Consider the following 23,338-nt stretch of genomic DNA (forward strand, 5'->3'; position numbering starts at 1 on the left):
GTTATTATTGTTTTAATTATAAGTAAATATAATAATGATACCCTTCTAATTTTTCTTTTGTGGACCGCTGTAGGATTAATTTCCACCATCAAGAAGGCATTAATTGTATTCCGATATCGTGAAATATATAATCCCCTTTTGTGAATATAAAAGTTATATGAAAGTGCAAAGCCCCTGCATATATATATATATATATATTACTTTGACTATTTAATTAATAAAGAAAAAATTTCAAATAAAGGGAACCAAAATAGAGAGAATTTGAATGCCATCATACTTGAAGAAATCATTATATAAACACGTCCAATGCTCAGTTTTTAGAGGCTTAATAAATTATGAATTATATAATAAAAAATAGGTATCATTTTGTTAAATATTATAATGAATAACTATAAATTATTTTGAATGCTGAGAATTACTTTTGATGATTCCAATTTGTTTTTCATCAAACATTAAAAAAAAATAAAAAATGACAACTAAAAGATTAAATAATTCATAAGAAATATTTATTTTGTTTCAGAGTATCTGACGGCATTTGTATATCTAACTTGGGAAGTCAATTTCAGAAGAAAAAAAAACTGCAAAATTATATATAGCAAATGACCCACATCAATTAAGAGTTCTTATCAGTTTTTCGTACTGTTATTTGATCTAATGAGAAATTTAGAGAATAGTTATGATAAAGTTTGATGATGAGTCTCTATCAATCCCCCCCTTTAAGAATTAGGGCAATGCTATGATTGTTTGTAATTTAAGATTTATTGCTGTTGTCCCCTCCTTTCACCTGAATAAAGAGACATATTCTCTTCCATTAGTGTGGTAACCACCGAAGTTTTTACCACCATTATTCATCTTAGATATAATCTCACTTTCAATAACCAAACACGGTCTTCCATTTTTCCATATGTTGTATGATTTAATCACGGGATTTTGTTTGAAAGTTTAGTCCCTTTCTCCCTTCTTGTTCGGTTAATAAAATTGTTTTGGAAATTATACATAAGGGGACGTGGGAATTCTTTTAGCTAGAAAAGTTCCCATGCAACCTTACTCTTATAGTAACTCATTAATTAAGCTTTACCATTAGAGCCTGGAACATTTCTTTTCTTGAATATTGTTTACTGCATTTTTGGCATGAGAAAACTCCACCTTTTAATGAATTCTAGAAAGAAGTAATGGGAAAGTTCCCTTGTATCACCAAAGAAAAAAGAACTTGCTAGCCATTACCCAGAAAAAGAACACCATTAACAACTTCATAAATATCATGATTACAGCCTGGGATCTCAATGAACAGAAATGCATTCTACTATGGACTAATCCTATCCTTTCTTGCTATACAATATTCTGGGTTCATTTTACATATCTCGAACAAAGTACCCTGATAAGCAAGGCAACCATAATTAATTAATTTATTAATATTTTATTAAAACAGGAAGAAAAACTGATACACTGACTGAGCTATAGCTAATTGCATGATTTAATATGTCGAAATTAATTAATTAATTATTCAATCAAATCAGTATCCTATGGCGATTTAGGCTTTTATGCTGACATTATGCCGGTTGATCCCTACTTACCGACAAAAGCACCGGATTAATGTATTCTCTCATTTCTGTCTTTGTTCTTTAAAAATAGGGACAAGAAACCATAATAATATAATTGATGTTAAACTAAATTTATGACTGTCTGGTAATCACTCCTTTATGGTTGTGGAACCATACACCAAATCGTTCTTAGTCACTGAGATAATGAACACTTTACACTACCAACTGTAAAACCAAGATAAATTATCCATATAAATTAGGCATTGCTAAGTGCAAAGTCCTTTTATTATACAACCTAATTACACTGCATGCTTATCCATATAGCATGCATATGTGTATATATATATATATATATATATAACATATATCTTAAAATGCATTCTAAAAACCCTTTTTGTCTGATCTACATAATGATCAAACTCTCTCTACTAATAAAGTTACAATGGGAAAAATATTTTTTAATTAATTAATTAATTAACACAGGGAGCTCTGCTCTAGTTACATAATTAAACTCCTAATTATAGCAGCTTCAGGACTATCAGCGTCAATTGTAGCCAAAAGCTGAGACAATCGCTCGCTTAAGTCATCCACCTCCCTGTGCAAGTTCCTGATGTAGTTGCAGGTCTCTTGTAGGACCTTAGAAGCTGATACCTGCACAACAAAAGTCAATTCCAATTACTAACAAGTCATTGTCTTCGACCCTTTCATTAATTTCCTCAGCATTATTGGTAGACAATTTCTAGCGAAATGCAGTTATATTTCTTATAATATATATAAATATATATATATATAAACAGTCTCCAACATGTAGATAGCTATTCATATGGACGAAATAGCACTCAAGAGACATACATTGAGAAGAGTTCTGGGCTTTTTCATAGGTTTAAATTAACTAGAAGGCGATTCTATTCTTTCTTTTTCTAGTCAATGTGAGGACACGAAAACCTATTTATTTACTTGTACTTATATCCCTTGATGCCCGGAGACATATTATAAACTGCGTCTATAGCTGTGCCACTATATAAATATATAGCATTATACACTATTCATTTGCAAGCTTGGGCGGAAAGGTTCAGGCGTTCGAGTGAAGACTTTCTGCAATTACTTGTAGATGTAGCAATTGACCAACCTTAGCGATAGCTTGTACCATATGCCTGAGAATTATATTAAATTTTCTTTTTCTCTACGTGCTATCCAGTGTAGAGAAGAGGAGGAGAGAAGAAAAGAAAAAAAAAAGAAGAGAAAGACTGAAGTACCTTATCGGGACGCCTTTGGCGAATCTCAGGAAGAAGCTGGCGTAACTTGGAGACAAGGTCGATGATTTGATCATCAGTGATTCTAGGAACACTTGGCTGCCTCGACCTTCTTCCAGACATGATCCTTTCTTTTTAAGTAATTCAAGAAGGTTGTGTATGTGTTAATTAATAATATGTTAGAATCGATAACTCAAGAAACATAAAAATGGAGGAAAGAAATCAAAAAGGGAAATGGAAAAATATAAGTAGCAAGAAGAGAGCAAGAGTAGGGAAGGACAAGTATTAGATATAAAGTGAGATGAAGGATTAGAGAAAGTGATAAGAGAAGATTTAAAGAGGAAGGGAAGGACCACGAGCTAGAGAGAGAAAGCAAGAGAGTACATTAACAAGAAAGTGATGTTGGATGTGAAGAAGACAAGTGCATTAGAGAAAGCAGTGGAGTAGCCTTGATGAGGTTTTTAAAGAGAGAGATAGAGATAGAGATAGAGATGGAGATGGAGATGGAGACCATACACCTCGCTTCTGTGTGTTCCCAAGTTGGGGTTTGATCTCAAGTGGCCTCCAAGAAATTTGCTTGTTTTTGAGCTAACAAAGTGGGCCTTTATGTGCATGTCTCAATACACAACACCCATGTGATCATAGGACATTGATCCTCTCCAATCAGGGACTTCTTTTAATCTTTTTCACCTCTATTTCACTTTCAATTCCCATTTTCCCACTTTATTTTCTTTCTTTTTAATTTGTTATTTGAGGTGTTTACTTTAATGGAGTTATTTGATATTGACTTAGTAATGTACTTGAAATTGATGTCAAAATTGATTTTGTGGAGTTCGGATTTAAATAAGTCGACCACCTAATTAATTTTAAAAAAAAATTATATAAAATAAATATAATTAAATTCAGTTAACTTAATATTTTAATTTTAAATTTTAAGATTTAAAATTAAGTACAATTGCTTAAACAAAGAAGAAAAACAAGCAAAAATTTAAATATGGGGTGATTTGATATGGATAGTTTTACACATATTTATTAATATATTATTGCGAATTTTCAATTATACACTTATCTTCTATATCTTTATCCATAGTCTCTAAATTTATTCCATAGATAATGAATACGTGTCATATAAATACACATTGAATGATCTCCTTTCCTTTTTCATATATTGGCATTTCTTCCTGTGCATACGGCATTCTCCGATTGGCCGCATTTTAAGGTTTTTTAAGCTCAGAAACTTTAAACGAATGAGAAGAAGTACTTAATCGGTTAAAGAGGGGAGTTACAATAATAAAGAAATTAAATTAAAAAGAAAAATACAGTGTATAATAAGCTCTCTCTCATGTATAATTGTTTTTCTTTTCTTCTTCTTCTTGCTTGTTTGGGACATAACTACATGTGTGATTGCGAAACTCATCTCACATGCTCTTTCTCTAGCATACACGACATGACACGTGTCATGTCTTGCTCTAATATATATTTATATATTATTATTATTATTATTATTTTTGTTACGAGGGCCAAACACATTACATATGTTAAACAGGGTTAGATATGAAATTTGTATGCCTTTGTCTGGCAGTGTCACGTGTTACTATGAAATAGCCCGACACCCCCCCCACTCTTCTCCTCTTCTCCTCCTTTCTCTCGAATTAATATGTAATCCTACAAACAGTTCAGATGGGTGTAAAGTTGCTGTTACTACAGCCTTCTGAAACCAACTTCAGTAATACAACCACCGGGATTATTCTCACTATCTTTCATGTTTCCAGATCCCATTTTTGTAAATTCATACTACAGTGTTTAATTAATTTTTGATATGGGTTTTATGTACTACATAGCTATACTACTTTTTGAGACTCCGATTTCTTTGTCTCTTTTGGTCGACACCTTTTCTTTTTCTTTTTCTTTTTTATTGAGAGAATTTTTAGATTCTTGTGTACCAACTTAATTAAGCATTTTGATATTGTACGAGCATAAATATGTCCATATAAGTTCGATTATAAAATACCCAACTCATTAAAAGAGAAAATTATTACTGTCGTAACTAATATTATAGTCTGGAAGTTGGTATAGTAATAAAAATGTTTCGGATTTGATGTGAAATGAATGGAAATGGACGTATAGCGTGTTATATATATTAATTTTATTACGTAATGGCTCACGCAACTATTAGTAAAAGGGAATTCGGTGAATAAAAGTAGAAAGTGAAAGTCCAAAATGCACGTATTAATTATCTCATATTTCTTGCTAGAGAAAACATTGACCGAACCATAGATATCGGGTCATTAATTGCAAGACAGAAATAGTGCCCCTATAACATGTTAGTCCATGTGAGTTTTCTGTTTAAATCAGGTACTATATAATATAATCATATCAAATATATATATACTTTGTAGAACATGATGACCATAGGCTGTGGGAAAATTTTTCTCAAGGATACTAGCCATTATTAAGTCTCATCAACCAACTTCAGATAATTAGGAATTTGCACTACAAAATTGTTTTTCCCTTTCCTTTTCAATGCTTTGATTCTTAATTATTATAATTACTTTCTTTTTATTATAAGCAATCAAGTAATTTTAAAATGTGATTTTTAATATTTTATTAAAATAGAATAGCAATCAGACCAATCCATAATGGGGAGTTAACATATTTTCTTGATATGACCAATAAGATACTGTGTATTACTGGGTGGAGTGTATGAAGGCTTGCCTAATTTATATAAAAGAAAGTCGGTTATCTTTTTGGGAGAAGGGAGTTTAGGCCAAAATTTAAGGAGGGCGGTTGCTGTGTCATCATGACGATTCAATTTTGACTCGTAGAAATGGATCTTGAAAAAGAGAAATCTGGAAAAAGGTGTGATGTTGGGTTCCTTTTATAGAGCATGTCACAGGGTATAACATGACTGATGTTTGGTGAAGGCAGCAAAGGTAGGGAAAGTAGGAAGTACTGTTTTTGTAGATAGACGGAGGCAATTTCAACACTTTTATTTCTTTTTCCTTTTTCCTAAATGGAAACTTTTCTTCACCATGCAGTGCATGCAACTCTATTATCTTCCCTTCCCTAACTTTCCTCCAGTCTTTTTATACAGTAATTGCACGCTTCTTCTTCTTCTTACATGTTTATTGGACATATTACATTCAAAACTCTTATCTAATTTATTTATGTAGTATTCGTTGGACTTTGCAGTGCAACTAATTAAAATCGATTTAGGGATCTTTAACAATATTGTTATTTGAGATAATTGAAGTGGTTAAATTTGTTCCAAGTCAAACTCAAATATTTATACATTATTTATTCTCAATTAAACTGAATTAATCGGATCCAATTAAAAATTAATAGCTATTTTAGTCTAATTTGATGTTTAAATTTAAAAATATAACTAAACTAAATATAATTAGTTATATCAGTCTATTTGATATTTTCATGATCGTAAATTAAATATAAGAAGTTATTGACGACGGAACTAAGTAGCTCAAACCCAAACTAAAATTTTGATTCCTTTAGTTATTTCTAGTTAATTTTTGGCAGCAAATATCACTCGTTTGTAGAAGATTCAAAACCCATAACTTTAATTAAAGACAAAGCTAAAATAAATAGTAGACTATCTCAAATGCATAGCATAAACTGTATCACGAAGATTATATATTTTATTTTATCATTTATGAGATAATTAATTGCATTATCTGAAGAGAGATGGGTCAAATATATAAAAGGAAAAATGTTGGAAGTGATTAAGACTCATTAGTGTCGACAAAATCCAATCCTCCCATTTGATTAGGAAGATTTGTATTAATTTAATTACAACATTTAAAAAGTGGATTAGATTGTCCGACAACCAATAAACGATGTTTTAGCACATGTGCCGTCTTCGTTTACAAGTAACAGCTTCTTTACTTAGGGCTTCACATTGCTTTAATCCTCCAATTAATTACCATTACAATTAACGGATATTTGTAATCATAGAATAACGCCATTTCTTAACAAACTTTTACTTTAATCCTAAAGTCCTAACTACCAGTAATTCATTTAGAACCACACGCCCACTTTATCTCTAATTATTTCTTACAGTTAGGTCAATGGGACGACTTGTTTAATCATTCACATTTACTAAATGTGGGGTCCCTGTTACCCTTAGTCTAGTTTCTTTTTTTTTTTTTTTATAAAGAAATTATTGTTTCGAGATAAAAGAAAGAGTGTGAAATATATAAAATAAGGTAAACATTTTATTTATCTCTTATTATAAAAATAATAAATTTTTATAAACAATTTGATAATAAATGAAAAATTTAAATTTGAAAATTCTCCTAAACAAAAAATGCCAATAAGACTATTCATTAACTTGCTTAGGCTTAATCTATGTGAATTTCTTAGATTTTTTTTTTTTGGTCAAAAGTTTGAAAAACACCCTTCTTCTTTACTTATGCATTTAACTTTTAAGGTATGTATAGTTAAGGAGTTAAAGAAGGTTAATAATTAAAGAGTTAACATTTGACCTCATTTACTTTTATTTGCGTTTTTATTAAAAATTCAACTGTTGAAGCAATAAATAATTCACCCCTCATATCATGCATTTTTGTAAATCTTCTCTTGTAATTCCTTCCCTCAAGGTTCAACAGGGTGGAATATAAAAGAAAAGAAATTAGTTTTTTTTATATATATATTTTATTAATTGGTTAAAAAAAATTCTACATTTATATTAATTAAAGGTTAACAAATAATAGTACTTCAATAATTATTAATACCATATACAAATAACTCCAATCCAAAAGCACCCTTTAAATTGTTTGGTTTATTTTATAATAAGTCACTAAAAGCTTCTCTAACTAAAAGATACAAAAAATTCAAACTCTAGTATCCATTAATTAACCATATTTACTTTTGAGCTTTCAAGTTAGGATGTGGGTTAAGAAATATAAAATGAATTAGGCTGTGCGTGAACAAATATAAAATTAGGGTCAATTTGGTACAAACATAAAAATCATGGTCTCCATATAATCTAACTATATAGGACTGAAGTGGATTATAGAAAGAGTTCTTCTCCGTTATATTTAGTTCATTAAACTCATAACTCGATACAGAAAATCTTATTTCTCTTTTAATTTTTGAATCTCGTTGTGTAATCTAATATTTAACTCTAACCATTATTATTTTCTAAGCTAATTCTTAAGGAATCATAAGATGATACCAATCATTAAGAAACCTAAAAAAGAAAGAAAAGAAGAAAGAAAGTATAGATGACCCCGCATGCATCAACAACAAGAACTCCTATTTAATGAAGCACAAAAAACATAAAGTTATAATTTCATTGACTACATTTGAGAGTGTGCTTCCACCATATGATGAAAATAATTTAAAACAAATCTTGTTGTTTTTAATTTTTTTATATATCTTTTTCTTTAATCAAGAAGGCTCGAACCGAAGTTTCTTTAAAAAGATTTTGGGATAAAACTTTCCTTCATTTTCGGTCTGTGATATTAATGTAAAGATGTAATAATATAGACTTAGGAAGAACTCTAGCTCTATACCTACTGCTGCCGCTGCTGATACATATGCAAGTGGTCACTATATGTTGCTAGAAACAATCATGCACATGCTCTTGCAAAACATGACAATCAAACTTGAGATTTATTAGGACCCACTCCTAAGAGAGAAGGCTTTCTAGTTTCTTGTTGCACTATGTTTGGAAGGGAAAAAGAAAAAGAAAAAGAAAAAAGGGGTGAGGAAATTTTGGAAGGTTAATTTAATATTAAAGGAAGAGAAAGAGAAAGTAAAGAAAGTCATTCTCCCTCTTCTTGTTTGGAGGAAGGAAACCATAGGAGGAATTTTCAAATTAATATTTTCACCTTAAAGTTTTGTTAATGGAAGATATATAAAATACTTTTCTTTCACACTTTCTCCAATTTTAAAAGATTAGATTCTGTTCACGCAAGAGGAAACTTTACCATTATTTTCACCCTATTTTGTTTGCTCCTTGCATTGTTAGTTATCAATCTCAAACAAGGTAAATCCCATCATCTTATTTTGAATGTTCCAGCCATATTCTCTCCTTTTCTTCTCTCTCTTTATTTTCTCCCCTGCCAAACAGAGGGTTAGTACTTCATTGACCATATATACATCAAAAACACTTATTATTGGCTTCTTCACTAGTTTTTTTGTTGTGTACATGTTTTGTTTCCTTTGCAAGGAAGGAAAGCTTGCATGTGAATGATGCAGTAAAAGAAATTTATTATCAAATTAAAAACTATTTAACTGGTTTCCAATTTCAATAATAAATATAAAAAGCAGAAGTTAATTTTTATCTATGTTAGATTAGATATATATTATATTTCAATATTAGGTAATTGATATTCATTCCATTATTTAAAACTAATTAATGAAACTACTTTAATTGTTTATTAATTTGATATTTAAACTGGACATATAATTAAACGAGGAAAAAAGAAGGGGATAACATAGTAAGTTTGAGTGAGTCAAACGCCAACATAAATAAATGCACCGACTATATGACAAAAGAGTCTAAATAATAACTTAGAATTAAGAATCCTTGGAGCTTTGCTGACTTCCCCTTTCAGTACATAATTACTGAATTATGGGGATTTTCTACTGTGCTTTATATAATATATCCAACTAGAAACCATCCAAAATCTATTCTGTTTATTTTCTTTTTTATTGTTAACTGATTTTGGTGGCTACTATGACACATGATCTGCTGCTACACTCTGCCAAAAGTTGCTCTGCTGCATGCATCTATACCTTAGATCAGTTCATGATCATTTGGCACTGATCCAATGGTGATTCATCAATTCCTGGCAAAGCTATTTCTATAACGATAGATCTAGTGCTATCCCAAGAGCTTAACCCTAAAACATGACATAAAATGTTTATTACCAACAGTAAAATGAAGCCATAATTACAATACAAGGCAAAACCTTCAGTTCACATCAGTATCTAATTCTTAAGGAAAAAGGGCTAGGGGGTTTCAAAAGTCAACAACAAAGACAATACATGACATATATAACAGATACCATACCATACCAATGAGAAGTCACTGAATCTGGGCTGTCTTGGTCCATTGGAAAATCCATATACCTGACCCACCGCCGCAGGCCGACAATCTCAATGCTCTCATGCCCTCTGTTGTGTTCTATTTTCTTGCTTCCAGTCTGAACATATGGACATTTTTCTCTTTTTCTATATAATATTTATATTGTTTGATTCAATAGGAAGATGGGTCATGAGATTTTTCCAAGAAATAAAAAAAGAAAAAGGGCGGTGATGAGATTTTGAATCTCTAATGCCATAACTCGAGGGTTCTAAGGGTTCGGGTTATTTGTTTTAAGTCTATTTTTTTTCTTTTTTAAATGTAAATATGGATGTGGGGTTGTCAACCAAACACAGGATTATGATTTTTTCTTTTTTGAAAAAATTTATAAGAAATATGTTAGGGTTTCCGTGTTATATTACGATAAGTCGAGTGGTTTCCTAAAATTTTAATACATAACGATTACAATTTGTTTAGTTATGAAATATTCTAATAAATACAATAATTTTACATGTAATTTAGTGTCTAACATAGTATTTTCCATTCATGTTTAGTTATTTGACTGTAAAAGGTTAAGCCACTTTTATTAGTCAAGTTCTATATATATAATTTTGATATTTAAATCTAAGAAAATATACATAGTTAAAATAAGTGCAACAGCCTGTATCATGCTGGGATGGACGGCTAAAATGTCAAAACCTTAGTTAAAACTAATTTCGTACTGTAAACATAATTATTTTATTTTCCACCTCAAAAAGAAGAACAATTTATTTGATGTAGTTAATGTTAAAATCAATAGGGAGTGCTAATGATCATTGAGGTGGTCGGGACATGACATGTCACGCCCACATGATATTTGTCAGCGGTTGGGCTCTTTCTGATTAAATATGTTGGGCTTGTTGAAATCTTCTGGGTCCAAAAGATCTTTCCGAAAAGCCCTCGTGTCTTAAATTTTTATACATAACGAAATTTCTTTATTTAATACGGTGATTAAGTATGCAATTAGGCCACCGAGAAAAACAAAAGGAAATGTAAACATTTTTTTTTTGTTGGGATCTGAACCAAAATGAAAAGGAAAGAAAGAAAAAAGAAGAAGAAGGAATTTCAGTGACAGTAAAAGCATGATTGTTTATGTGTTTGTGGTTGGATTAGACAAACACAAAAGATTTTAAGCAATTTGGGCTGGCTGAGTTCCATCGGAAAACTTATAAAAGCCTGATCCATCTCTTTCAGGCCAGACATTGAATGGACTCTTCCTGTTATTAATGTCAATGGAGACCTAGACGCCATTATTATTATTAAATGGATTGCAATTATTCAAGTGCTGGTCGGCCCATGATTCGTCCCTGTCGATTTCTCTTTATTTCAAAGTTTTTCTTTTCCATAAAAACAACAACAATATAAGTCGGTCGTGATTGTTCTGTCTTCTCGCATTCTTAGATGAATTTGTGGCAGCGGTTGCATTTTTGGATCTCAAATATTTTGATCCATTAATAATATTATTATTTATTTGTAAGAAATTTATAAAATAGAAAATTGACCCTATTATAATTAAAATTTTACAAAATCTTTAATTATTTATATATATTTGGTTTAATAATCTATAGAATGCTGGTAATAAATTATTATTTTAATATTATATTCACTTGGTCGCCAATAAATGAAAGAAATTAAGTTTAGAAGAAATGAGAGAGTAGGGAAAATTGTTGATAATAAAAGTATGCAAGAATGAATCTGAACCGCTGATATGTGGTTTATTTGGTAATCTGGAATGGCAGGCCTCATTGCTGACAACTCTTCAGCCTCTCTATTACCAAAGCGCTGCATTATTCTTTACCCTTTAGAAGTTGCAGTACTTCACATGCTAATAGCTTTTTAGAATATCAACCACTTCATATTTTTCCTGTTTTCTCTTCAATTCTACATATGTTTAACAAGAAAAAACTATTGTAGTTGATTATTCTCTTAATTTTTCATTATAAGACTGGCACCTGAGTGTTATTTAACGTAAATAGGAAGTAATTCTAGTCAAATGGATATCATGACAAGAGAAATGAACAGAATTTGTTTGGGATTGAAATGAGCAGTGGTTAACATCAATAACCTAATAAGAGATCTTGACCTTAGCAAACATCATTGGGCCGAAGAAAACTCCAAAACTGTACCATCTGAAAAATGGGTTGGAGCTTTCAGTTGCAGACTCAGACACTCTTTTATCATTGAATAAAGAAAAGAGAGTCAACATTTGTAGACTCAATCACTCCCAAAAACAAGAAGAGGACACTGCTAAAGTCTAAAGAGAGGACCCCTTGTGAATCTAACAAAGTAAATTCCAATTCTGCTTCTGCCATACTATCACTCCCATATTAACCATGTGACATGTCCCTTCTCTTCTTCTTTCCAGTTTCCCCCTTTCCACTTTGCTTTAGATGTTTTTCTTCTTCATTCTTATGTTATGAAAATTTATTCTATAAGCCCATGTCCACATTAAATTAAAAACCTTATGTTATCATGGACATGTTACCTTTTTGTTTATAAATCTTAAGCATGTTCAATCAAATTATTACTTACTTTCTTGAATTGAGTGTTATGCACACCAGTTGTATGTGCATTTCTACAACTCACAAATTATATTTTAAGAAATTATGCCATAGATTTGCATTAGGATAAAAATGCATGGAGATATATAGAAATACTTGCAGTTAAATTATTGTCCAACATTTAGCAGAAGCAGCAGCTAAGGAAATTTTGAAAAAATAAGATCTAATTATAAAAACTGCAAACACATATAATGCAACTGAGCCACTGAAGACTGGCATGATGATGCTTTCATCTCTGCTCTATTCTGTCTTCTTTAAACTAGAATCTTTAACCTATCTTTTTTCTTTTAATAGGGCCCCCATTTGGCACCTCTCTGCCTTTTTATTCACCAGCCTTTATTTTTTGTGAATGATTTAGCAGTACCCACATTTCATCTTGGATTGAAGTTTTTGAAATGTGAAATACAGAAAGATCAAATGCATATATAGGATGCAAGATCAGTCTAATAACACAGATCAGATAAGAAGGAATGAAAAAGAAAATAGATCTAAGGCAGCACAGGCAGGCACCACCAGAAAAGGGAAGATGTAAGTACAAAAATTGAAGCAAACTTTTTATGGAACATAATTATCACCAATCTAACAGTGGTAAAGGAACATGAAATGGACAGTTTGTAAAAGCCAATTATATATGCGGAAAGGCAAAGGCTCATACATTCATACATGCCTAACTTAAGTGGACCATTTTCTTCACTTTTGAACACACATGAGTAAGCTTTACATCTAATAAATTTTAAAACATTTCATCCATATCTTTGCTTTATAAACAATAATTCACACCATTTGCCATCAATTTAGGTGTCTACTGTCTCTCCATTTTGTTTATATACTATATGGTATATTTATAAAAGCCATACCTTTTTGTCCAGACCAAGTTTCATGTTCACTCGGAAAGCTTATATTTTTTGGATTCATAGGGACACAGAAATTTGCAATTATGAAAAGAAATATATATATATATATATATATATTATTCTCATAATCTTATAGGATACAATTGCAAAAACATGCCATTTTCAAAGGTCAATGTATGATTATTGTCATATGTATATATGCCCTATGATTTATGTTGGGGGGCCATAAACAGAGAAAATAAGATAGAAAATTAAAGAACAGGAAGAAGATGGTTGCTCTTATCTTGAACTGAAAACAAACACATGCTATGGGGAAAGCAACAGCTAGGAAAAAGAAAGCAAAAAAGAAGAAAAGCTTCTTTGAGAGATACAAAGGTTTTTTCTGGGGTTTGCTTTTTTGGTACAATAAAGTATTCACTAATGAAAAGGACAGCAGGAAAGGTAATAAAGAGCTACTCCAATCACCAACAAACCAAATAGACAACAAGGGTTTATGAACCATTAGATATTTAATAATATAACACTTGCTACCCCATTGGAAAATGGGGATTGATAGTTCTTCTCAAGATATAGTCCTCCACATTCCCATATCTACAACTGTCATCATCATAATCATTCCAAAAAAAGGAGAAAAGAAGTAAAATGAAAACATAAGGTTAATGGGACCCCAAAACATAATTAACAATCAACAAGGCCATGTTCCTTCCCATCATATGTGATGGTGTTGTAGCTGTAACAGTCTAGAATATGCTCCGTCGCCTCGGCTAACTAATTCGGCATGGCTGCCTTGCTCAACTATCCGTCCGTCTTGTACGACTCCAATACTGTCAACCCCTCTAATCGTTGATAACCTGTGAGCTACAAGCACTGTGGTTCGACCTCTCATTAACCTTTCAAGTGCTTCTTGCAGCACACATTCTGATTCAGCATCAAGTGCACTTGTAGCTTCATCTAGTAAAAGGATTGCTGGGTCTTTAAGAACTGCCCTTGCTATTGCAATTCTTTGTTTTTGTCCTCCTGAGAGCTGAACTCCTCTCTCGCCTACTGGTGTTTTGTATCCATCAGGCAATGCGCTAACGAATCCATGCACATTGGCTGCGCGTGCTGCTTCAATTACTTCAGCTTCAGTTGCACCCTCCTTTCCATAGGCTATGTTGTCAAAAATGCTTGCTGCAAAGAGTGCTGGCTCTTGTTGCACCAATCCAACTTTAAGCCTCAAGGACTTCAAATTTAATCGCCGAATGTCCTTCCCATCAATCATAACCTTTCCAGCAGTTGGATCATAAAATCGCTCAATCAAAGCAATCACAGAACTCTTTCCACACCCACTAGCTCCAACAAGGGCTTGGCTTTGGCCAGCTCGGATTCTAAGGTTAAGGTCTTTGAAAACTGGAACATCAGGTCTTGAGGGGTATGAAAAATCAACATGTCTAAGTTCAATTTCCCCGCGAATTGACTCAACAGGCTCAGCCTCAGGATCATCTGGATCAATCCTAGTGGAACGGTCCAAAATTGAAAATACTGAACCTACAGCTTCACCGCCCCTTATAATCTCTGGCGCAAGACTAACAGTTTCTGCAACTGAATTAGCTGTGATGACAAGGACTACGAAAACCTTAATAACCTTTGAGAATGTGGAGACCCCTTTGCTAACAAGATGAGCACCATACCAAAGGATGAGCGCTTCAGAGGCATAAAGAGCAAGCTGAGAGAGGCCAAAAAGGAGGCCAGATGTCTGGCTTCGACGTAGGCTACGAAGTTGTGGAACACTGAGTTCATGGCAGAACAAGGACAGGATTTTATCTTGGGCATTAAAAGCTGCAACCGTTCGGATATTGCTCACTCCCTCACCAGCAATCATGCTAGTCTTGGCATGGGCCTTGGCAGTGTCTCCAGCAAACCCTTTGAGTGAGAGTTGCTGTGTAGTACAAAAAGAATTAACAGAGTTAATCGTCAACAAGTCATACCTATGAAGTTGCTAATAAAATGTTAAGCGTCAAAGAGTTTTATGCCAATTGTACAATGACAAAAACAGAACCGAATTACATTCACCCAGTAACAGGTGCAGACTAAGAGGTGGGTGCAAATTAATCAAAAGAAGATGCCCTAAAACTGTTTCAAGTTTTTCATTTCATCATGTAAAAATTATGAAATAATGCATTTTGAATACGTCTACTATTATTCATAAGAGATGGATACACAAATAAAATAGAAGGTAGTGATTGTCATTTATAATTTTTGTTTAGTTCTATTACTAGGACAGCAAGACTGCAAGGACATATTAGAGTTAAAGCCAAGCCAGGCTACAGAGCCCCGCTCCTATACAGGACTAAGACCACTACAGATCTTAGGTACGTCCTCACGAAGCAATCAATTCATCTTACTGTGCAAACGGCACGCACAAATTTAGATGCAAACACAAAACAACTGTCACTACTGGACTAATACTGTGCCTCCACACAGTTGGAAAAACTAAAACATTCCAAAACACACACACCACCACACCCCCCACCCCCCCCCCCCCCCCTCTCTCTTCAAAGCCTAAAACGACAAGGCCCAGAGGCCAATACGACAATGCAATGAAAGGGTGTCACTGCCATTCTACTATTGACTCTGTCACCTACCCATTACACCCTGACAAAGAAAAGAAAAGCAGAAGATAACATCTGCCAAGAAATGTGTCATAAATAATGCCATTCACGGGCCAAGAATCCCTTGAAACACTCACTTGTTTCTTTGGTGGCATCCATATACTAGTGTGTTACACAGTAGTAAACAAAGCAAACTACTGAACGCTCATGTACCTAGAACTGATAACATATATTTTTATCATATATGCATAAACTCTGCATGGTGCAGTGTCGGTGCCTAGTAAAAATCCAGGAAAGAAAAAATAAAAAGTCCAATGAAAGAAACAAGACATAGTTTGAGATTTGACTGAGGATAAGAAATCCGAGAAGTTAAAAGGAGGGTCATATTCGGTCATGTCCTCGAGAAGTTCAAGCTAAACAAATTAATAACACATTTTCTTTCTCACTAGCAGCATGGAATCTTGTCTATTATACTTTTTTGTTCATTGTTATTATATAAATATAGGAGCAATATAATACTAAATCAGACTTAGATATTAAAACATATATTTGGTTGGGGTTTTTGAGGAGTTGGAAGGGAAGCATGTGCAGTGTAGAATATGAGTGACACGTTGTAATTTCTTAATATATTTGTCGTTTAATAAGTGAGGAGTAGTGAAGTAAGATTCCCAGAGATCAAAAGGGAGATGCAAAGATCTGACATTGTTGCTGTAGAAATCATTATGAAATTAGAGGATTTCTGATTTACCATTTTGCCCTTGTTGAACCCAAGAAAATGTTAATTACCCTTTGTAGATAATAAATGATAGACTTTATGGCTAGAAGTACTTGGTTTGGACCAACACACCTAACATGTGCAGCAAAAGGACAAGCAAAAAAAAGAATAGAAAATGGTTGCATTCTTTTGGTAGAATAGCATGGTTCTAAACTTACCTGGGCAAAGTTAGCAAGGACAAGAAGAGGGAAGGTAGCTAAAATGAGAAGGGATACCCTCCATTCCACTATGAAAGCAACTATGAACGAAGTGAGGAGAGAGGTCATGTTTTGTAGTATAACAGAAATTCTCTCCGCTATTGCAGATTTTACATCAGCTGCATCGGTAGCTAACCGGGCCGCAACAAGGCTTGAGTTATGCTCTTCTTCATCGAACCATCCGACTTCATTCCTCAGAATTGCTGAATTAAAAAAGAACATTATTGTAATGAAATTTTCTTCTAGATCAAAAGCATAATGAGTAAGAGATGAGCCGTGTCTATTTAACAGAATGCTAGTTAATAGCTTTACCTGCAAGCATCATTCTTCTTACTCTTGTAGTAAGATTCTCTCCCATAATACTGAAGAAGTAATGCTGAATCAAATATGCAACAACAGCATAAAGCCCAGCACCAATGTAAATGAAAACATACTCCTTTGTCTTCCTTTCCATGGAAGCAGGATTTCTATAATAGAAAACCTCAATCATGTTGCTCATCACTATGGCAAAGGTTGGACCAATAAAACCAGAAAGTACAGATCCTATAGCACCCATTATAGAATATGGCCATTCAGGAGCATTTAGCTTAAGCAGTCTGCAGAAGTAGCCATCAGGTGCTGGATTCTTACGTTCAGTTTCAGCATTTGATATCATTTCAATGCGGCCATCAGCCCCTGTACTGTATGAATAGCTTAGGTTCCGTAAACTGCCAGAGCGGAGGCTTAGAGACTTTGTTGAAAGTGAATGACTTAAACGTGTTGAGCGTGATCGTCGAGTTGATGGGTTAGCGAAGTCTCTATTTCTCACCATTTCTTGGAATCTAATTAATGAAGCATATGCTGCTCCTTTTGAAATCAGTTCCTCATGGGTCCCTGTCTCAACAACTTGCCCTTGTTGAATAACTGCAATTGTATCGACATTTCTAATTGTGGAGAGTCGATGTGCAACAACTACAGTTGTTCTTCCAACCATGAGACGGTCTAATGCTTCTTGAACAATGCTTTCAGAACCTGCATCAAGGGCACTGGTTGCTTCATCAAGAAGGAGGATCTTTGGGTTCTTTAACATAGCTCTAGCAATTGCTATTCTCTGTTTTTGACCACCTGAGAGTTGCACTCCTCTTTCTCCCACCTGGGCCAGGATCAAAATGCTTATAGCATCATACAGTGATAAATGCACTTGAGTTTGGGCCAAAACAATACTTGTGTCATCTATTCTTTTGTTTTTTCCACAATAATTAAGGCCAGTAATTGTTTTACACGCTTGTCACCATGAAAACAGATTTGCACTAACTTGGCTTATTAGTACCAACCTGAGTGTTATACCCATTGGGAAGCAAGGTGATGAAACTGTGAGCATTTGCAGCAGAAGCAGCAGCTTCCACTTCATCCATTGTTGCATCAGGCTTTCCATAGAGTATGTTCTCGAGTATGGTGGTTGCAAAGAGAGCAGGCTCTTGATTCACCAATCCAATTTGATCGCGTAACCACCTCAGTTGCAGGGTCTTTATGTCCACATTATCCAGCAAAACTTGGCCTGCTCAGCCAATAAAAAGATATCAGCACATTTATCAATCGAGGGCTGTAAATCTCAATCTTTCAAATTAGGAAAGTTTCTTAATTACCCTGATTAGGATCATAAAACCTCTCAATAAGAGAGACAACAGTACTTTTCCCTGACCCGCTACCCCCAACAACAGCAACAGTCTTTCCAGCAGGAAAGAAGATTGAGAAATCACGGAATATGATAACATCTGGCCTTGATGGGTAGCTGAAAGTCACATCCTTGAATTCTATGTTTCCATTAATTTCAGGCAAGCACTTGCCATCTGAGGGGTCTTGAATTATAGTAGGCTTTTGCTTTATAATTTCCATCAACTTGTATCCAGCTGCTTTGCCTTTGCTAAAAGCACCAAGATTTGAAAATGACTGGCCCAAACTCCTGTAATAATCAATATTTTCTATGTTATTACCAAGCTCTTAATTCTTAGTTTATTTAAAAATATAATTTAAGTTTTGGCATGGCAATAGGTTGATATTTACATTCCACCAACAATGGCAGAGAAAATCGCGGTGAATGCCTTCCCTCCATCGGTTTGTTCATTCCTGATAAAAACTCCAGCATACCAAAATACAAGGGCCCATGACATGCATGCAATTCCATAGGTACATCCCAGTCCCAAACCTTTGGCCATACCAGCCTTGTATCCAAGCTTTAAAGTGTTCTGTATTGCATCAGAGTATGAATTTAGGGCTTTGCTCTCTCCAACATATGAGTAGACGGTTCGAACTTGCGCAATAGCCTGTTTGAGAATGTAGACATTAATTTAGATAACTGAAAAGAATGCAGAACAAAGAAAATCAACGCAGTTGACACATGGTCATCATTGGAGATTTAACAGCATACGTAGATGTGGTCTTAAAGCATTACTTTAGGCCTAAATGCCAAAATACTAAATTAAAAGATTGCATCAGTTCTTATATAATACAAACAATATACTAAAGTAAAGAAAAAGTGGATGCCCATTCTGAAAGTTGCACATGCAAAACCATCATAAGGTACACAAAGTGCCACTTCCAACCGCAGCGTAGCATGCAGCTTTACAAAACTTAACAAAATACACAAACTAACATGATATCTAGACAGCTGTGTTTTCTTTGTCATTAATACACAGATTGAATCAAGACAAGATATGGAACGTATAGTAACCACTAGTCACCACCTAAAAGTACAACAAAGCTTCGAAACTGAAAAAGCTTTCCATAACTATAATGCAATAATTATATGCAATTGAATGTACTCCAACAACCTATTAGGTTACATAAACCTCACCTGTTCAGCAATTATGCCGGCTTGTGCATAGGATTCACGGCTTTTGGATGTCAGGCCGGTTAGAGTGTATGCATATAAGCCACCGGCAAATGCTATTCCTGGTATGACTGCCACACTTAGCAACGCTAGCCTCCATGCTGATACAAAACCAACCACTAGCCCAGCTAGAAATGTTGACAGATAATGTATAAAGTTACCAACCTAAAATTCAACAAAAAGAAGATTTTTTTCAATTGTGAGAAAGACCAACAATCGCCAATCAGAGTATTAGTATTGGATTACAAGTATGATTAAATTAACTAATGGAAGCCAAATCTCAAAAGTCCAACATGGAAGTCAGAAACGCTAACATAAGCCAGTCAAACAGGAAAGAAGGAAATTTAATTGTGGGGCCCGCATTACTTCAATATCATAAAATGAGCATTTTATATGCAATGGGAACGCCAACCTAACACTAGATTTTGCCCCCACAAGCAGAGTACAAAGAAGAAAGAGAAGGAAAGGAAATTAATTAGGAAACCCACCAGCGCCCCCAACCCCAAGAAATAAAAATTTAAAATTTAAAAAAAAAAAAAAAAAAAAAGTAGATAAAGAAACATGATCAAGATGAGAACAGGGAAAGTGAGTGAAAAGAAGAAGAAGAACCTTCTCACTAATGGCATCTTGAACGAGAAGGGTGTCTGTTGAGACACTAAAGACAATATCACCAGTTCTTGCATCTGTATCAAAGAACCCAACATCTTGTTTCAACACTGCCTCTAAATACTTCTTCCTCAGTGTGCTTACTTGCCTTTCTCCAGTATACATCCAGCACGCAATCTCTGTGTAAATCCCATCACGTCAGTTTTTTTATTAAGCACAGTTTGTAATTGCATTAGATTAAATATATTCAAACCAAGAATTCAGTAAGTATACAAAATGGACATGTAGACAGGTGCAGTGCAGATAACGTTTTTTAAGAGATTTAAAAGAAAACGGAAGAGGCTGAGAATTGACAAGAGAAAGAAGAAAGAAAGGACGAGAAGGCAGTCCCATGGACCACACACATCAGGTTAAAGTTAAAACAAAACTTGTAGCTTTAGCCTCCGGTCCGATGTGAACAGTGCACACGGGTCACGTTTTGTACTATTCTGGGCCATGGGAGGTTACTTGCACTTAAAATTACATTACAGCACCACATCCATGTGTGACTCTGTGATCCATATATATCACCTCATTGTTTCTATTCATTAAGAAATAAAAAATAAAACAAGAAAACAAGAAACGGAGAAGGCTTTGGACATACCTGCATAGGACGATAGGCATACAACAAGGCCAAGATACACAAAATATAAAGCATACTGCAACAACACCACAGGAATTTAATCACGAAAAGATCTTTCAGATCCAATATAAACATTAATATTATAAAGAAAAGAGATTGCTACTTCTTTTTTAACACAATTACCTTAGAGACTTCGTGAGTCATTTTTGTCAAATCAGATTGGTTTTTACCAAACCCATTAACCATTTCGCCAAATAACAAGAAGAAAACAGGCATTGAAGAGCCATGAATAATAGCTCCTGTACTACCAGAGATCATAAGTAACCAATCATAGTTATCAGCAAATGAGAATAGCTGATAAAACGGCAAGCTTTGTTCTTTCTTTTTCTCTGCCTCTGGTGGCAATGGTGCTTTAGTAGTACTAGTAGTATTAGATTCAACTGCTGTTTCTGCTGCCATTCTTTTCTAGTTCAAGAACCCAAAAGTAATATATATTAGAAAAAAAAAGAAAAGACTGAAGCTTTGATGATAAACTGAATCAAGAAAGACAGTAAAGTGAGGATTGAGCGAAAGTAGGAGGTGGGTATATTGCCATTGAAGGAGAGATCTGAGCTAAGAGCATAAAAAGATGCATATAAGAGTGAGTGTGTAAAGTGAGAGTATATTTGTGGTCAAAGAAGCAGAGAAAGAGAAGTGAAAAGAAAAAAGAAAATGAAGAGAAGAGAAATGAGCTTTTTGAAGACAGAGTAGAGAGAGGAGCTTTATAGCGAAGGACTTGACTGTTGTGTGGATGTCAAAAAAAAAAAAAAAAACTTAACAGGGAAAACAGATATAAAAAAAAGAGTTATTAAAATCAAATTAAAGTAAGAAAAAAAGAGAGAAAGGGAAAAACTATCAATTTATTTATCCAGGTTAAGCGGAATCTGATCAACTGTGTGGTGTCCTACTCAGGCTGTCTTGGATTCTGTGCCAAGCTGGTTTTATTATTATTATTATTATTATTATTATTATTAATGTAATTTAATTTATGTGTTAGTTAAAAAAAATAATAGTAATAATAATTTAAATTATGTGTCAGGACTGCATTTTTTTTTTTTGTTTACCGGGTTAATGTCAGGAAGCATGAAAAAGAATTTGGACGTTACCAGAGCACATTATATTATGGATTCCTAGTTGTAAATTTATGGCCCGTCTCAGTAAAATTGTTTTAACTTTGATTTACAAGCTCATACTGCTTGCTCTTTTGTTCTTATTTTAAAGTATTAAATGTGAAAAAAATAAAAAAACTTTATTTTGATCTCCTATTTGGCTATGTTTATTGTTTAGTGTGATTCTTCTATCTGGAGTCCAGACTAACCTCAGTTCTATTGGGTCAGTGGGCATTTGTCTCTTCTCTTACATGGGCATTAAGCTTCTTTTCTTATTTACCGTTAAAATACTATTAAAAAAAATTGCCTCCCTATTATTACCTTATCAATGGCTTAAAAATTGGAGGTGTTTTAAATCACGTTATTAATTATTTAAGAAGAAACTAAAATAAATTTATAAATGAATAGTTAAAACAATAAATGATAAATTAATTGGAATAAAATATTATAATATTAAATCTGATATGACTCAGTAATAAATCATTTAAAATAAACTTCGATTTTATAAGAAAAATAATGAATTTAGTTAGAGTGAGAAAATAAGCATAAAAAGAATATTGTGTATTAGCTAATTTATGGTTTAATTTTAATTTCATGAGAAAGGAAGCACGTTGCTTGCTTTTGACAAAGTACCCATTTAGCTCCTACATTTGTGCCATAAAAACGAACTTTCTTTACAAAGAAGCCCATATAGTAGGCATTATTATAAAGAAATCCCTGTCTGAAATGTTCCTCATCTAATGCTATTAGTTTTACTTTCATCAATTTTGAAAATTATCTGATTTCTATATATTATTCATATATTCAACCATGGAATCCGGTTCAATTTTCATATTTTTAACATGGAACATAGTTAACTCTAATACTGACTGAGGATATACATATTTCAACTATTTAGTATGTCATCTGTAAAGATATCCACAAATTGGATAGGGTGACAAGTATATGGTGGAACAGTAAAGAATGGTTTACTTCAACATGATTAAATGCATTGGCAAAATTTATTTCTTTTCAATGACAATGATATGCACATAGTGATTTAGCTACAAAACATGAAAATGGACTGTCCTTTTTTTTTTAAATAATAATATTTTACCTATTAGATTAACTATTATTTGTGAAATAGATTGAATGTTACTTTTGTGATTATTTTTGAAGGGCTTATCCCTATATTATTTTTCTTTTTTCTTTTTTTCTGTAATGATGTCTATTTCAGTGACATTGCATGTGTTGT

At 33.4% G+C, this 23,338-nt stretch overlaps 2 protein-coding genes across 3 annotated transcripts; both read right to left on the bottom strand.

Moving 5' to 3' along the window:
* Nucleotides 1–1,767: 1,767 nt before the first annotated feature.
* Nucleotides 1,768–3,364, bottom strand: LOC8276049 (transcription factor PRE1). Its single transcript, XM_002517448.4, has 2 exons — nt 2,798–3,364; nt 1,768–2,192 (listed from the first exon to the last, which is right to left on the bottom strand). Exons 1-2 carry the CDS (start codon nt 2,915–2,917, stop codon nt 2,040–2,042), a joined length of 273 nt encoding a protein of 90 aa, XP_002517494.1. The 5' UTR covers nt 2,918–3,364; the 3' UTR covers nt 1,768–2,039.
* Nucleotides 3,365–13,773: 10,409 nt separating this feature from the next.
* Nucleotides 13,774–21,741, bottom strand: LOC8276048 (ABC transporter B family member 19). 2 transcript variants are annotated; one of them, XM_002517447.4, is made up of 10 exons: nt 21,140–21,741; nt 20,978–21,032; nt 20,338–20,513; nt 19,693–19,893; nt 18,903–19,162; nt 18,485–18,801; nt 18,173–18,396; nt 17,172–17,991; nt 16,821–17,062; nt 13,774–15,214 (listed from the first exon to the last, which is right to left on the bottom strand). In XM_002517447.4, the coding sequence occupies exons 1-10, from the start codon at nt 21,413–21,415 to the stop codon at nt 14,006–14,008; spliced, it is 3,780 nt and encodes a 1,259-aa protein (XP_002517493.2). In that variant the 5' UTR covers nt 21,416–21,741; the 3' UTR covers nt 13,774–14,005. The 2 variants fall into 2 exon arrangements, with proteins under 2 accessions (XP_002517493.2, XP_048230076.1); XM_048374119.1 differs by lacking the exons at nt 20,978–21,032; nt 21,140–21,741 and adding an exon at nt 20,608–20,852.
* Nucleotides 21,742–23,338: the final 1,597 nt, after the last annotated feature.

This window comes from Ricinus communis, chromosome 5 (genome assembly GCF_019578655.1).
Source record: "Ricinus communis isolate WT05 ecotype wild-type chromosome 5, ASM1957865v1, whole genome shotgun sequence".
Taxonomy (NCBI): Eukaryota; Viridiplantae; Streptophyta; class Magnoliopsida; order Malpighiales; family Euphorbiaceae; genus Ricinus; species Ricinus communis.